We start from the raw sequence: 18,054 nt of genomic DNA, 5'->3' as shown, positions 1-18,054 counted from the left end.
ATAAAACCAAGGAAATTAAAGTCCTAATGTTATTAGTCTTTCTTTTTTTTCATCTTTGCTTAAAAAGGAGGTTTATTCAGCTTCTGCATGCAGTTCTTCCCAGACTTTACAATCTTTCCACTCCGGAAAATGAAGGAGTTACATTTCACATTACGCTGTGCCAAGAAAGATTACTCCCGGACTTGGCTGCTGCTGGAATTAATATACCAAGAATGTCCAGAGATCTGTTCCTGAGTGGGTGTTCTTAGCAAGCGCACTAAATCGTAGACAGCAATGAAACGAACCAGTTTTCGTTTGCGCATGGTTTGTGGAGCAACAGAAAATGCTGGCTAGCAACCAACACACCAAAGGCTCTTGTTTCCATCACAGATGCACAATCACACTAAAAGACATGGCTTAACTTGTATTTCATGAATATATTATTTAACTGCTGCTTTGTATGTTTAAAAACAGATCAATTGTACCCTGTCGCAATGTTCTAATGGTTAGTGGGGTCAAATGGACATTGGTTTTCAACCGTAGCAAAAAAAAAATAAAAATTAGAAGGAGCAGGATGGAAACTCTCAAACAAATTAAATTCTAAGGTTTAGTTCACACTTGCGAAAAAAAAAAAAAAATACTAAAAACGCAAACCAAAACACCTATAGCATTAAAAGATAAGTTCACCTTGGTAAAAACTAAAAATAAATGCGTATCTTTTTGCAGGAAAAAAATATGCATTTTTTAATCCCCCCCCCATCAGCAGGTCAACGGTGTAATACAGGGCTCCTGCAGACTGTCAGTATAAGCTATCTGCTCGTACCTCGTACGGACAAGCAGTTACACACTGCCAGGAAAACTCAAACTACTGCGATCAACAGCACTCTGGTAGGTCAGCTGCAAAGGCTGTCAGTACTTGTAGTTCAGTCATTAACAGAACCCTGAACGAATGACAAGGCCGTGGGAGGAGCCCCGCACGGCCGCATTTAAAAAAATTAAAAAATTGTGACATCGAGTTAGGGGAGAAGATCCTGGCTCACTGTCACTAGAGGCAACGGGTCGGGGAATGGCTGCAGCAGTGTGAACATTTTCCCAAAGGTGAGCTTATCCTTTAGAGCCCTTTCCCACTGCCAGCACGGGGACGTCTGCGGTAAAGCGCCACTATTTTTAGCGGCGCTTTACTGTAGTTTTTGTGGCGCTTTCTGGGCGCTTTTAACCCCCCCAGCGCTCAAATAAAGGGTTAAAAGCACTGAGGCGCTTTGGCGCCGCTGCCCATTGATTTCAATGGGCAGGGGCGCTTTAGGAGCGGTGTATACACCGCTCCTAAAGTGCCTCAAAGAAGCTGCTTCCAGGACTTTTTTTGATGTCCTGTCAGCACAGCAACCCAGTGTGAAATGTTTCACACTGGGATTGCAGATGAGGCTTTTTACAGGTGCTAGTTAAACGCACCATAAAAACCCTGTATATGCTACAGGCATATTTATGGCAAGTTACCATAGACTTAAATGAAAGAAGTTGACAAGCTTCAACTCCTCCCAGACCCACCATGTAGCTTTGTTTTTGCAGCACAGTGACGCAAACACTACATGTTTTTCAAATGTGAACAGCTCTGTCTGCTGTCCATATTATCCATAGGCTGATCTGCTATGCATTCGGGGAGTGCTCTGCTATGCATTCGGGGAGCAGCAAAAACATGCCCCAAATGATATTTTGACACATTAGGCATTCTCTCGGTTAGGCCTGGTTCACACCTATGCAGGTTGCAGTTTGCATATTCCAGATGCATTTTGCGTTTTTCAATACACGTTTTTAATCCATTGATGTCTATGGAACCAAAAACACAACCTGCTTGTCCCTGGCCCCTTCCATAAAATGCCTAGATGTGAACTACATCCATAGGAAACCATGTTAAATGGACTGTAGTGTGTTCCTGCAAAACTGAAAACGCACTAAAAAAATGCATAGGTGTGAACCAGGCCTTAGAGATAGCAAGAAACCTGCAAGTGGGTGGGATGGAATACCTCTCTGCATCAAATGTGATGTCAAAAGTGGGCTTTGCCATATTAAAGTGAAGCTACAATCTACAAACAATGGGATTTTGTACCATAAAGCAAACTTCACCAAAAATGTTTAATTTTCTGGGGGAAGGTACCCATTTCTGAACAGTTCCTGCTCACACTACCACTTTGCTCACCTAGGCAGAAGTTGGCCTCCCTCAACCGCCTGCAACCTCCTGGGTCACACTGCACAGTCTAGGAGACTGCAGGACCATTCTAAAAGTGCAGTGCAAACTCACACATGCACAGTGGGGAGCTGGCTGTAAGAAAACAGGAAGTCACAGCCAGCTTCCCACATCCAAGATGGTGGTGTGTGGACCCAAAGACCGGCGAAAAACTGACCTGGGTGATGACAGTGATAGATTCCTGGACTGGCAAGTGTCTGTTTATTAAAAGTAATTTCATATGGATCGTTCTAGTTTTTAATTACTTTAGTATGACATTATCCCAAAATATTACCCAACTGTCCTTTGCTACTCCCAAGACCTCCTGTTCTCTATCCACCTCATCACCTCCTCCCACACTTGTCTCCAGGATTTCTCCAGAGCCTTTTCCATCCTTTGGAACTCCTTACCCCAATCCATCCGGTTATCTCCTACTCTGTCTGCCTTTAGGTGATCATGGAAAGCCCATATTTTTAGGGAAGACGATCCTACCTCTACCTTACAACTGGCATCTTACTTTCTCCATCACCTCACCCCCGACTCTTATTCCCTTTTGTATCACTTACCTCTCCCTTTAGCTTGTAGGCTCTCACAAGAACTTCCCTAACCCTTTTGTATCTAATTGTATTGTAACTGTACTGTCTCAAACATTTGGAACTATATAAATGATGTAAAATAAGAACATATACAGATTTCCTCCTCTGGCTGCTACCTGTATATCAGAGAGACAGTTGACCCCCAAAAGCTGCCAGTCACCATAGACTTGAGATCAGAGTCCCATTTGGCTTAAAAAAATTGGACTGAGCAACCATCAACCCATGTCTATGGGCTTGGACCACAAGAACATTTTGGTGGTCCCAGGGGTTCTGATGCAAATCAACATTATGGCAGATGTGTACCGCCCAATGCTGTTTCCAGAGTTATTCTCAATGTGCGCTGACAGCCAATATTGCCAGTGCGCATTGATACCCCGTGCCTCATCTGTAGTTCCCACTCCTGTGAACTCAGAGGAAAGCGCCTAGAGTAGTGCAGAAAGCGGGGGGTGAAGGAGAGGACTCCCAATGACAGCCCTGATCACAGACTGTTGAAGGGAGCGCAGAGCTCGATCACATGGCTAGATAAGAAGGTGAGGTCCAATGATGAGTCTGTGTATGTGCGATGCAGAGTGCGAGGGGGGGGGTGGGGGGCAGAGAGTTGGAGCATTGTGTGAATAAAGCACGTAAAATTCATGTTAGTGGTCCGCAGGATTCAAAATTGTATGTTTTAGTGGTCCGTGGGGTCTGAAAGTTTGGTGACAACTTGTATAGAGAATACACTGTTTTCATTCAAGAGGCCAAACTGGTGGACTTAATTACAATGAGAAAGAAAAGCAAGGCTGCTGTAGAGCATTACTAAGCAAAGAGCATAAACCACATATGTGACCAGCAAATACATGCTTTATTCACAAAATGCTCCGACTCTCAGAACCCCCCCCCCCACCCTGCATCACACTTACACAGACTCATCACCTACTCATCATTGGACCTCACCTTATCCAGCCATATGATCGAGCTCCGTGCTCCTTTCAACAGTCCACAGGAGCTGGAACTACAGATGAGGCACGGGGTATCAATGCGCACTGACAGTATTGGCTGTCAGCGCACATTGAGAATAACTCTGGAAACAGCATTGGGCGGTACACATCTGCCATAATGTTGATTTGCAGCAGAACCCCTGGGACCACCAGAAGTTTCTCGTGGTCCACGGACCACTGTACATATATAAAATGACACACTATACATAGAAACACACTGATGATCCTATTTACATCACACTGATCACTTTCATATTTCTATTTTAAAAGAGATTAAAAAAAAAAAAAAAAAAAGACTGTACTGCTCAGCGTTTTTCTTCACAGCAATACAATGCATGCGTGAACAATACAATCCTTAATCAGGAAATTCACACGAAACATTATTTTCATCATACCGGGTTCTTGTGAGAGATTTAATCATCCCTAAATTTGAAGGATTTCCTATGTATATCCTGTTCAAGTTAAAAGACTGACTTGTATGACATAGTAAACCTGGGTATATAAAACAATGGGAAGGCAGTGCAGTGTTTCCTTGCCAACATCTAACTGTACAACTGTATACACAGTACGTCCTTGTGTAAGGTACCGCAAAATGTGGCTCTGTCCCAAATTATCAACAAGCTTCATGTTTTTCAAAGAAGATAATTGGACTAGTTCACCTGCAAGTCTTGGAATATTAATCATGAGGCTTGAACATTTTAGATAATTCTATCCTGCTCTTTGCTAATAAGGAAACTTCCACATTTGACATGCTAGACAAGTACACAACAGTAGACATGATATATTGTGCTTTAATAAACTTAGGTCCAGTTCACACCAAATGCAGTCCAGTGCATTTTTTTTCTGCATCAAAAAGATATGGAAAGTAGGCTATACGATTTTCAAAGGCATAGTTCACACCAGTGCGTGCAGTATCAGTAAAAAAAAAAAAAAAAGTAGAACAAGCCACATTTTTTCTGCACTGGAACGCTGTAAAATGCACTAAAAATGCACTGGAACACACATGTCCTTATTTAGGTTAAGAAAAAAGAGGGGGGAAAAAAATGCACTGAACTGTATCAAAAACGCACTGGAACACATCAAAAATGCGCATGCAGAAAAGCATCTGGAACGCATCCGGACTGCGTTTCTATGGTGTGAAATGGCCCTTAGTGTCATTCTGTCATGGCTTGGGTAGACAGCCAGCCCGGGGGTGGTAAAAGCAAGTGGGTTGAGCTAAGGTTTTACTGCCTCCCACCAACTTCATGAACAAGGACATGCAGTTGCTCAGGACTGTAGACTTGCCATGGTGCTTCGTGGCAAACATTAAACTGCTGTGGCATTTGGTGGGCAGTAACGCTGCTGAACACGGCAAATTCAAGGCAATAGGGTGTGGCTTTTTGAGGGATAACACTGGCGGTGAGGAGGCAACAAAATGCTTCCCAGCCATCTGTTAGCCGTCACAGTGGATCACGTTTTTTTGGGGCAGAGATGTGAATACTACACCTGAGTGTTTCATTTTCAGGCAGAAAGTTAAGCGATTTTGCCTGCTTTTTTTGTACAGGTCAAAAGGTCACCAATATAAAAAGCAAAAGAAAAAAAAAAAAAAAAACACCCAAATCTGCCTGAATTTAGCTACAAAAAAAGCTCCAGAACTTTGAGCTTCAGGTGACACGGAGTGGAGATGTGAACTATCTCCATAGAGAACTATTGATTCTTTTTCTCCAGCGTTTGAGCTTCAGGCTTCAAGCTACAAAACACTGAGGTGTGAATGGGGCCTAAGAGCGGGGGTTGTAAACCCGTCGATTGCAGCAAATGAAGGGTAGATCTTGTCCCTTGGTTGCCGGCCCCAGAAGCTGGAGAGGAGGGGCGGCATTTAGTGGAATCAATCGGCTGTATTTTCCTCTGAAAGCAGCTAAAAGCCCACTTCTCCTCCTCTCCCTCTTGCCTGCATTCAGCTGCTGCAGCCGATCAGTTCCACTAAATGCTGCCCCTTCTCTCCAGGTTCCTCTTTCTTCTGTTGTCCGGCCCCCCTTTGTGACCCCCTGGACCCCCTCCCCCAGTGCCGCCGGCTCCCTTCCTCTCTTGCAGGCTGCTGTGGGGGATGTTTCAGGATAGAGAACGAGGGATTGGGCCAGTAAATGTCATTTATTGACCCCTTCCTTTTCTGAATGAACAGTCAGTCATCAGTACCGACAACTGAAGCAAAACTGTTTACTATGCTTCAGTTCGTGAATGAACAAGTCGCTCAGCACAGTGCACTTCCTATTCATTCACTGTCCAGTGCAGCTGAGGCTGCAGAGAATGGAACTGGGAAGCTCTGTCCTCAGTCACTTTTCTGTCATGCTCCGAACGCGAGCTCGACCATGCCTCCTGTCCATCACCGCTGACGTGCTTGTTGTGTGACCGCCTTCAGCCTCGGGAACCACCGGAGCCGCCGGGAACTGCTGACCACCACCGCTGCCCAGCTGGACCCAAGCTACTTATGCCATGTACATTATATCTCACCAAAATGTTAGTTGACCTTGCTTTTATTAAACATTGAATTTTAACTGACATACTGCACTCAGAGTGGCGCCGCTCCTCTCTCACCCATATCCACAGAGTCGCTTCTGCTCTCTACAGCTGGCTGTCCACACTGATACAGACCGGAGCCCCTAAACCCTGGTCTGGTTTCAGCAGTAAATGAACTTTGCCTACTGGCACACCTGGACCTTGGAACTATTTCCATATCGCACTAGCTGCGTTTCTAGCGATCCATCTTTTTTAAATTTTAATCTCTGCACCTCTTTAACCCTACACCACCATTCCTGTATACACTGCTCCCCTTTAACCCTACACCACTCTTCCTGTATACACTGCCCCCTTTAACCCTACACCCCCTTCCTGCACAAACTGCCCCCCTTCCTGCACACACTACCTTGTATAGACTATACCCCCCTGTGATGGGTTTTGCCTCCTCATTGAATTGACCTGAGCTGCCTTGCCGGACACAGTGAGCAGCACATGGGTGGAGTACCTGGTCTGTCTGTCCCCTCTCAGTCCCGCAACCCGGCTCAGTACTTCCACGTTTCCAACTGTCAGCAGAGTTCTTCCACCTACTCCCACAGCTGCAATGAGCGTCGATCCCCATCACCCAGTGAATGACCTTGTCCGGTGCCAGGATCTCAGCTCACTTCCCCTGTGTGCTGGGGAGGGACAGGTGGCTCTAGGGGCGACATCCACCGGGGAAGAGGAGTTGACAGGAGAGGAATGGGGCACTGGCCATGCCTGCCCCCTAATTGGCAGTGCTCCCTATGACCTTGCCCTGATGTCAAAACTTAAATGCATCTATAACAAGGATGTATTAGCAATCCACCTTGCTAATACATCATTTAGCAAAATGTGTAGATCTGTAAATGCATTTCTTGATAGAGAACAAATAAAACAGATCTTAATTTAAATTTCTAATTTAATAGGCTTGTATAACGTATCCTGTAACTACTCTTTACAACTCGATTCTTTCTGTATGTGGATAAAGTTGCCCTAAATACAACACAACCCATGACCAACAAAAGGTAAAAGGCCGAGCTGCTACAGGATATAGGGTAAAATGCATGTCAACTGACGTCAAGGTACCTAAAACTAATTTAATTACACATTTATACATGTCAAATCTGTGCAATTTTTCATAGTTTTTATGCACATACAGTGAAAAAGACCCCTTATAAAAAAAATACAACTAGCAATAGAAGATCACGTGGCGTGATTATAGTTTGAGCAGCCAATTTACTTCACTAAGCAAGCTCATTGTGCATCTAAGAACATTGCTTACCACTGCAGGAATTTGACATTAAAAATCCCAGCTGGTTCCGTGTGGTCACACAAAAATGAGTTTTAGTTTCTTATAAGGCTTAGATTCCTCATAGTGTTAGGAGCAACTGTTATATGTTGCAATCCAGTTTCAAAGTACAATGGAGCAATAAGGTTACATTATGATGCATACTGTAACTGTTGTGAAGTAAACCTATCAGGGTTTGAAAGCTTTCTCAAGTAAATCTATTGCTTAAATGCACCTGTACCCAGACTTGGAGTAAAGTAATGTATCCACAAAGATCTCAACAGTGGTGTTTTATGGTTTTAACAGCTTGGAAACACCTGCTGTGTGTTTATATTAAAATACTAACAGTCTGATAAGATTCTGTACTTCACATGAAATACAATAGATAAGAGTTCTGTACCTCTGTTGTAAACTTTGAATATGATTTTCTCCACAAATGCCTATAGCTACAGAGGTGATTAATTACTTGTTTTAACCACTTGCCAACCGCCCGCTGTCGTTATACGTCAGCACTTTGAAGAGGAATATCGTTGACATGGCAGCAGATAGCTACCATAACCCCAGTATCCTCTTCTTCAGCAGGCGGTCGGCTTTCATATCAAAGTGGTCTCTGTGGTGAATTTGCCGCAAGATCACTTTTATTGGTGGTGAGAGAGGCCACCCCCCTCCCGCCGCGCTACAGTGCCCTCCGCCGCTTACCGAAGCCGTCGATAGCGGCGGAGGCGATGGGATCCTTCTCCCTGTGTGGTACGGAGCTGAGTGAGGGGAAGATTGCCCCCACCAGGCACCATACCATTGCAGGGCGGAAGTGACATCAAAACATCACTTCCGCCTATAGCTCTTAAAGGGACATTTTATTTTTTTATTTTTTCAAACGACTTCTTTTTTTTTTTTTTTTTTTTAATTGCATTTTAGTGTATATATATGAGATCTGAGGTCTTTTTGACCCCAGATCTCATATTTAAGAGGTCCTGTCATGCTTTTAATTACAAGGGATGTTTACATTCCTTGTAATAGGAATAAAAGTGACACTTTTTTTTTTTTTTTAAAGAACAGTGTAAAAATAAAGAATAAAAAGTAAAATAAATAATACAATTTTTTTTAACATGCGCCGTCCCGCTGAGCTTGCGTGCAGAAGCAAACGCATACGTGAGTAGCGCCCGCATATGTAAACTGTGTTCAAACCACACATGTGAGGTATTACCGCGATCGTTAGAGCCAGAGCAATAATTCTAGCCCTAGACCTCCTCTAACTCAAAACATGCAACCTGTAGAATTTTTTAAACACCGCCTATGGAGATTTTTAAGAGTAAAAGTTTGTCGCCATTCCACGAGCGGGCGCAATTTTGAAGTGTGACATGTTGGGTATCAATTTACTCGGCGTAACATCATCTTTCACAATATAAAAAAATTGGGCTAACTTTACTGTTTTATTTTTTAATTTAAAAAAGTGCGCTTGTAAGACCACTGCGCAAATACGGTGTGACAGAAATTATTGCAACAACCGCCATTTTATTCTCTAGGGTGTTAGAAAAAAAAATATATAATATTATTTATATATTTATTATATATATATATATATATATATATATATATATATATATATATAATATGTTATAATGTTTGTGGGTTCTAAATAATTTTCTAGCAAAAAAAAAAAACTGTTTTAAACCAGTAAACGCCAAAACTCAAAATGAGGCTCTATCCTTAAATGGTTAAAGTGCCTTTAATGTTTGTTCACAATAGGTAAATACGTAGTGTGCATAGTCAGGGCACATAATCACTTTAAAGTGATTCTAAAGGTTCCATTTAAAAAAAAAAATAAAAATAAAAATAAACAACATACATGTTATACTTACCCGCTCTGTGCAATGGTTTTGCACACAGCAGCCACAATCCTTTTCTTTTTGGGTCCCTGCAATTTAAGGGAATTCTTTGGGAACCCCCAGGTCACCATAACTAGTGTCCCCATTGGAAGTTTCCCCTCTATTACTTTTCTGGGGACAACCCAAAATCTGGGTTTTCCCTTTACTTTTAACGATAATGATAAACAGGACAAATAGAGCGACTCTCCCTAACGGGGGGCACAGACAGCAATAAACACTGGCAGGTGTTCTAATCCCTCTCCACTCTTTACAAAAACAAGTTTTGCCTTTAGTTATACTTTGATGCATAGAATTAATAAGGTAAAAAAAACCTTCTGCCTTTAGAACCACTTTAAGTGCATAGGTAATTAGGTGCCTACAAATGCCTCTTTCATACCTAAAATTCCTTTCTTGTGCATCAGACAATCCCCTTCAGTCTCGGGCACACACACAAGCTTTGTTTTCTTGGAGCTCCACTCATCCATGACTAGGTTCACACTAGTGCTGTTACATATACTAAAGTGGTAGTAAAGCCTGCTTGGTGATTTTTACCTACAGGTAAGCCTATAATAAGGTTTACCTGTAGGTAAAATGAATATCGCCTGAACGTGCACTGTTTAGGAGACATTCACCCTGGATGCAGCCAGTGACATCACCGGCGCATGCGCTCTGAAATGCCCAGCATACCTTACCAGGACCTTCAGAACTTCATGCCAGAACCGAGGGCTCCCGCGTGAATGCGCCTGAGTGACGTCATTGCAGCTCCAGCCGATCACATAGCTGGAGTGCGTGAACATGGACGAAAAACCCGGGGGGGTGGGGGGGGGGTGTCCCTCTCAGCAGTGACAGCGCACCGCTGGAAGGCTTTGTTCCAAGGTAAGCATTTCATAATGTGCTAGTATGCGATACATACTAGCACATGATGCATTTCCGGGTCTGGGGTACACACGACGCCACCCTGCTTCCGCTGTGATTAGACACAGCGGGAGCTGATCGGCAGGTATGACGGACTCGATGTCCACTGGCACTCGCCGATGCTTCGGTACACAGGCAGAACAGAGGTCTGCCTATGTACACAAGGCAGATTGCCATCCTGCTACTACAGAAGGCATGGATCCTGTGTCTCAGCTAAGCAGGGGTACCGATCCATACCTTCTAGTACAAGCATCGCCCCCACAGTAGTAAAGCACTGGTCAGGCACACATTTAACCCTCTGATAGCCCCTGATGTTAACCCCTTCCCTGCCAGTGTCATTAGCACAGTGACAGTGCATATATTTTGTTTAGCACTGATCACTGCATTAGTGTCACTGGTCCCCAAAAAGTGTCAAAAGCATCAGTTAGTGTCTTGAATGTCCGCTGCAAATTTGCAGTCCCGCTAGAAGTTGCTGATCGTTTCCATTACTAGTAAAAAAAAAAAGAAGAATATCCCATAGTTTGTAGATGCTATAACTTTTGCGTAAATCAATCAATATACGCTTATTGGGATTTCATGTAGCAGAATACATATTGGCCTAAATTGATGAAAAAATTAGAGATTTTTTTGGATATGTTTTAAAGCAGAATATAAAAAATGTTTTTTTCAAAAATGTCGGTCTTTTTTTGTTTATAGCGCAAAAAAAATACAAACGGGAGAGGTGATCAAATACCACCAAAAGAAAGCTCTATTTATGGGAAAAAAATTACATAAATTTTGTTTAGGTACAACGTCGCACGACTGCGCAATTGGCAGTTAAAATAACGCAGTGCTGTCAAAAAAAAAAAAAAAAAAAAAAAAAAAAAAAAAAAAAAAAAAAAAAAGGTAGCCGGTATCTCCAGTAATCCAAATAAAAAGTCTTTATTGCTACATACAGGAATGGTGTAAGAACAGTGCAAAAGCTAACGCATTTTGGTACAAAAGGCCTTAATAACGCAGTGCTGTATCGCAAAAATGGCCTGGTCATGAAGGGGATACATTTTCCTGAGGTCAAGTGGTTAATGTCTTTTACCATTTTTTGCGATACGGCACTGCGCCGCTTTAACGGACAATTGTGCAGTCATGCGATGTTGTACACAAACAAAATTTATGTCCTTTTTTCCCCACAAATAGAGCTCTCTTTTGGTGGCATTAGATCACCTCTGTGGCTTTTATTTTTTGCTCTATAAACAAAAAAAAGACTGACAATTTTGAAAAAAAAAAAAAAAAAAAAGAAAAAAAAAGATTTTCTACAATAAACATCCCCCAAAAACCTAAAAAAAAAAAAAAATCGCAATAAGCGTATATTGATTGGTTTGCGCAAAAGTTATAGCATCTACAAAATGGGGGATATATTTATGGCATTTTTATAAATTTTTTATTTTTGACACTTTTTTGGGACCTGTGACATTTATACAGTGATCAGAACTAAAAATAGCCTCTGGCGACGCAGGCGTATGCCTCCGGCAGTGCGCGTGAGCCTGCTTTCGCTCCTAAAGTGGTTGTAAACCCACACAAAAAAAAAAACTGCAAGACAAAGGCATAATGAGCTAGTATGCATAGCATACTAGCTCAATATGAATTTACATACCTTAGATCGAAGCCCCAGCAGCGGTCCCCATACCCTGTTCTGACCGGCAACATCGTTCCCGGAGTTATTTCCGGGTATCGTAGGCTCCGGCGCTGTAATTGGCCGGAGCCACGATGATGTCACTCCCGCACATGCATGCGGGAGCCGCTGGTAATGGCACACTAACTGAAGCAACGGCACATATGCGCCGTTGCTTCAGTGCACATGTGCCTATGACTTGGCACATGCAGATACAGGGGATATCTCCCAAACTGTCCAGGTATATTTACAACCACTTTAAAGTGGCCGACCTACACCTATGGCAATTTGTGCAGCTATGCCAACCTGCCGCAATATAATGACGGCGGCTGGTTGGCAAGCGGTTAAGGAAAAAAAAAATTTAAAAAACGCAGCAGCAATGCACCAAGAATGCATATAAATGCATTTTTCATGCGCTCCTGGAAGTCTAAGAGGACAAAAACGCACCGAAAGACGAGCATGCACCTTTATAAAAATTGCACTGACTCATGTTATAATGATGTGAGCAGGCACCATGGAGAAAAATTGTATTTTTATTGCGATCCATTGCAGTGCGACAGCAAATGCAAAAAAAAATAAAATAATCGCACTAGCGCGAACGGAACGGGGGATAATTATCAGCTCCAGCGTTGTTACTGTTGACCTCAAAGTCAAGAGAGGTTTTAGCCTCATCCCAGTGTGTGCTGGAGATTGAAGAGGAACAGGAAATAAATTTGATATACAATACATAGTGCTCATTGGAGGTTAATTTTAATGTAAACTAAACAATATCAGTTAATAAAGCCTAAAAGTTTGAATGAAATTAAAGTAGAACTATAGGCAAAACTTTTTTTTCATTTTGGATACAGTAAGAAAGGGTTATAACCCGTCAGATTTTTATTTTTTTGCCATCTGTGTCCCATTTTAGAGATTACCCTTCACTTCTTCTCCCATAGCCAAACAGGAAGTTAGAGGAAATCCCAGGTCACCAGTACTAATGTCCCCATTGATAGATTTGCCTTTTATTACTTTCAAAGATAATGGTAAACAGGACAAATATAAAAGGGTGAATCTCCATATTGGGGGCACAGACAGCAATAAAAACTGGCAGGTGTTCAAATCCTTCTCCGCTCTATCCAAAATTGAAAAAAAAAAAAAGAAGTTTTGCCTTAAATTATACACAAAAGAAAAATTTGAAAAAAAGTTACATTTTAATTTGGGGATTAATGCCCAAAATATATTTTTTTAATGATAATTACATCTGGCTCTCTATAGCAGTTCCACAACTCTTAAAAACGAATCTGAACGATAGTCTACCAAATTGTAAAAGTGTCTGATTTCAGAATGCATATATTATTCTATAAAATTCTATAGAATTCTATAAAGTACTCTGGCGCCCTCTGGTGACTGTACAATAAAATGTCACTGTACAGGCAGCTTTATTGTCACAAAATTTCTACTGATATAAGCAACAATTCTATAAACACTAAATAACCCAACCAAGGCCTTGTGCACACTGCTGCTTCTAAATGGATGTTTTTGGGGCATTTTAGCTGAATACACCACAATAAAAGACTGTGTCCATGCACACATAGTTTTTCAGAGGAGTTTAGAGGCAGCTCTCAATCACGGGTATATACAGTGGATATAAAAAGTCTACACACCCCTGTTAAAATGTCAGGTTTCTGTGATGTAAAAAAAAGCAGACAAAGATAAATAATTTCAGAACTTTCCACCTTTAACGTGACCTATAAACTGCACAACTTAATCTGAAATCTTTTAGGAGATGGAAATAAAAAAATAAAATAATATGGTTGCATAAGTGTGCACACCTTTAAACTAATACTTTGAAGCACCTTTTTATTTTATTACAGCACTGTCTTTTTGGGTATGAGTCTATCACCATGGCACACCTTGACTTGGCAATATTTGCTCACTCTTCTTTGCAAAAAAACTCCAAATCTGTCAGATTGCGAGGGCATCTCCTGCGCACAGCCCTCTTCAGATCACCCCACAGATTTTCAATCGGATTTAGGTCTGAGCTCTGGCTGGGCCATTCCAAAACTTCTTCTGGTGAAGCCATTCGTTTGTTGATTTGGATGTATGTTTTGGGTCTTTGTCATGCTGAAAGATGAAGTTCCTCTACCTGTTCAGCTTTCTAGCAGAAGCCTGAAGGTTTTGTGCCAATATTGACTGGTATTTGGAACTGTTCATAATTCCCTCTACCTTGACTAAGGCCCTTGTTCCAGCTGAAGAAAAACCACCCCAAAGCATGATGTGGCCACCACCATGCTTCACTGTGGGTATGGTGTTCTTCTGGTGATATGCAGTGTTGCTTTTGTGCCAAACATATCTTTTGAAATTATGACCAAAAAGTTCAACCTTGGTTTCATCAGATCATAACACATTTTCCCACATGCTTTTGGGAGACTTCAGATGTGTTTTTGCAAAATTTAGCCGGGCTGGGATGTTTTTCTTGGTAAGAAAATGCTTCTGTTTTGCCATTCTACCCCATAGCCCAGACTTATGAAGAATACAGGAGATTGTTGTCACATGTACCACACAGCCAATACTTGCCAGATATTCCTGCAGCTCCTTTAATGTTGCTGTAGGGCCTCTTGGCAGCCTCCCTGACCAGTTTTCTCTTCGTCTTTTCAATTTTGGAGGGACGTCCAGTTCTTGGTAATGTCACTGTTGTGCCATATTTTCTCCACTTGATGACGACTGTCTTCCTTGTGTTCCATAATATATCTAATGCCTTGTAAATTCTTTTGTACCCTTCTCCTGACTGATACCTTTTAACAATGAGATCCCTCTGATGCTTTGGAAGCTCTCTGTAGAGGATGCGACTAAGAAAAAGTCAGGAAAGACCTACTAGAACAGCTGAACTTTATTTGGGGTTAATCAGAGGCACTTTAAATGATGGTGGGTGTATACTGACTCCTATTTAACATGAGTTTGCATGCGATTGCTTAATTCTGAACACAGCTACATCGCCAGTTATAAGAGGGTGTGCACACTTATGCAACCACATTTTAATTTTTTATTTTTACTCCCCCCCCCCCCCCCCAAAAGGTTTCAGTTTATTTTTCAACTGCGTTGTACCATTTATAGGTCACATTAAAGGTGGAAAATGTTCTGAAATGATTTATCTTTGTCTCATTTTATTACATCACAGAAACCTGACATATTAACAGGGGTGTGCAGACTTTTTATATCCAATGTATGTTAACCACTTCCATTCCAGGCCAATTCTGGCATCCCTCTCCTACATGTAAAAATCTTAATTTTGCTAGAAAATTACTCAGAACTCCCAAACATTTTGGGAAAAAAAACTATTTAATTTCCGCTGAAACACCGCTCTTCTGAGGTGATGGTTTTTGGAAACATTGATGGATGCATAAGCTAACACCAAGGGGCGTTTAGAGGCAGAAATAAAAGCGTAAAACGCCCCTCAGGCTACCTTCACATTTTACTAAAACACGCAACACACAAAAGTGTGTGTTTTGCCATACGTTTCAGAAAGTCGCGCTCGCAGTGTCGTTATTAATGCCCCCCCAAGCACGGGGTAGCAGACTTTCGTTTCGCAGCATGTTTGTTGCGTAACCAAAATGCGCACTGAGTAAACGAACGACACTCTGTGACCGAAAAAGGTTCTGGAGCATTTGTTGCGCATATGGCAGCCAATTCAAGTGAATGAGCTGCTTAGGCGCTATTTTCATGTGAAAACGCACAAGGGAAAGCGCGATCATAGGTGTGACTGCGGCCTTTGCTGCCCAGTATACAGGAGGCTTAAGACTCCTCTCAGCCAAACAAACTGTCCTCTCATCTTCAGTGACAACACAGTTCTGTGGAGCGATTTGCAGCTCTCCATTAGAACATATAGAATGCCTTGCAGCCAATGAAATGCTTTGTTATAGAAGTACATCTCCTCAGAGCAGTAGCTGGAAGTCCCCGCCTGGTACACTCCGGTCACATTGACCCACGTGAGGAGAGAGATTTTTACAACACCGGCCCGAGCCCTCTCCTCACACAGCCTCCCGCCCGGTATAACATACAAAACCAGCAGCACTCGGCATGCCGTGCCCACACCCTCCTCCATTCCACACTCTCATTCCTCACCTTGAACATGACAGCGGAGGTGAGACCCGGGCTGCAGGAGGAAACTAGGCCGCGCGCTCACCTTAGCAACAGCAAAGGCCCTAGCAACGCGTCCTCCCAGAAACGCCACACTACGGAGACCCACATGGGACAAATCTCAGGCGCTTCTACGGCGAGGGACTACGGGGCTTGAGGGACTACGGAGCTCCGGGTGAGCAGATGTGGGAAGGGGAAAGTGTAAAACACCGACAGGCTGTGGAGGAGGCGGGAGGATACCAGGATAGACAATCATTGCTAAAGTGGGAGACTGGATTGGAATCCCTGGCCGGGAGGGGGGGACGTTACCATGGTAACTACGGACGCGAGTTTTTATAAACTGCGATAAATCCTAGTAATCATCAGATCAGACAGGGACATACATTGGATAGACAATAGGAAGTCTAATCACAGTAGGATTATTGTGCTTATGGAAAAAGAGAGATGATTAGTAAGGTTTATGTACAACTTCAATCTACCAAAACGATGTCATATAAAGAACTACCTAACTATCCAATCAATCTGTAATCAGGCATTCCATTGTGTTACATACATGGTGGTAGATCTTAACCACTTCAGCCCCGGAAGATTTGGCTGCTCAATGACCAGGCCATTTTTTGCGATACGGCACTGCGTCGCTTTAACTGACAATTGCGCAGTCGTGCAACGCTGTATCCAAATAAAATTAATGTCCTTTTTTCCCATAGATAGAGCTTTCTTTTGGTGGTATTTGATCGCCTCTGCAGTTTTTTTTTTAGCTATAAACCAAAAAAGAGCGACAATTTTGAAAAAAACACTATATTTTGTACTTTTTGCTATAATAAATATCCCACGTTTTTTTTATCAAAAAAACTAATTTTTTCCTCAGTTTAGGCTATGTATTCTTCAACTTATTTTTGGAAAAAAAAAAAAAGTCGCAATAAGCGTATATTGATTGGTTTGCGCAAAAGTTATAGCATCTACAAAATAGGGGATAGACTTATGGCATTTTTATTTATTTTTTTTTTTTTACTAGTAATGGCAGCGATCTGCGATTTTTATCGGGACTGCGATATTGCGGTGGACATATCGGACACTTTTGACACATTTTTGGGACCATTGATGATTATACAGCGATTAGTGCTATAAAAATGCACTGATTACTGTATAAATGTCACTGGCAGGGAAGAGGTTAACACTAGGGGGCGATCAAGGGGTTAACTTTGTTCCCTCACTGTGTTCTAACTGTAGGGCGATGGGACTGTCTAGGAGGAGAGAGAGATCGGTGTTCATACATAGACGATCTGTCTCTACTCCCCTGAAAGAACCGGGATCTGTGTGTTTACACACAGATCCCGGTTCTCACTCTGTCACAAGCGATCGCGGGAGCCCAGCGGGCACTCGCAGCAGCTCCGGGCGCGCGCGCACCCCTAGTGCCCAAAAGGCAAAGCGACGTAAGGTAACGTCGTTTCGCCCAGCCGTGTCATTCTGCCACAGTAAAACTGTGGCGGCTGGTCGGCAAACGGTTAAAGCGGAGTTCCGACGAAAATTAATTTTTTTAAAGTCAGCAGCTACAAATACTGCAGCTGCTGACTTTTAAAATAAGGAAACTTATCTGCCCAGGGCGCCCGCGATGTCCTCACCCGAAGCCGACTCGTCCTTTGGCTCCCGGGTGGAGGAGCCAGGATCTTCAGTAAGGGAATCAGAAAGTGAAGCCTTGCGGCTTCACAGCCTGATTCCCTACTGCGCATGCGCGAGTCGCGCTGTGCGTTCTGACTGGTCCCTGCTGTCTTCTGGGACCTGTGTGTCTCCAAGAAGACAGCGGGGGGGATGGAGGAGGGGCCGGACATGGCGTAGATTGTCGCGGATACTGCGGCAATCTTTCGCCGGAAGTGGGAGCAAATACCTGTATTAGACAGGTATCTGCTCCCCCTCCCCCCTGAAAGGTGCCAAATGTGA

General features: G+C 42.7%; 2 protein-coding genes across 3 annotated transcripts in view; one reads left to right on the top strand and one right to left on the bottom strand.

Moving 5' to 3' along the window:
- The window catches only part of APOO (apolipoprotein O), a 128,048-nt gene extending 111,794 nt beyond the window's left edge, over positions 1–16,254 (bottom strand). Inside the window, exon 1 of the mRNA XM_073616513.1 lies at positions 16,102–16,254. Within this exon, the coding sequence (XP_073472614.1) occupies positions 16,102–16,110 (9 nt within the window). The 5' untranslated portion in view covers positions 16,111–16,254. The remainder of the gene's footprint in view (positions 1–16,101) is intronic.
- Positions 15,963–18,054, top strand: part of LG02HXorf58 (linkage group 02 CXorf58 homolog) — a 58,853-nt gene continuing 56,761 nt past the window's right edge. The window contains exon 1 of one of the 2 annotated variants that reach the window (XM_073616511.1): positions 15,963–16,291. The gene's annotated coding sequence lies outside the window, so the exon portion shown is untranslated. Of the gene's footprint in view, positions 16,292–16,321; positions 16,430–18,054 lie in introns of those variants that run through there. The other variant, XM_073616512.1, reaches the window with a different exon arrangement.

This window comes from Aquarana catesbeiana, linkage group LG02, assembly GCF_042186555.1.
Source record: "Aquarana catesbeiana isolate 2022-GZ linkage group LG02, ASM4218655v1, whole genome shotgun sequence".
NCBI classification, from domain to species: domain Eukaryota; kingdom Metazoa; phylum Chordata; class Amphibia; order Anura; family Ranidae; genus Aquarana; species Aquarana catesbeiana.
The sequence above is the reverse complement of the archived record's forward strand: the minus strand, read 5'-3'. Positions and strand labels throughout refer to the sequence as shown.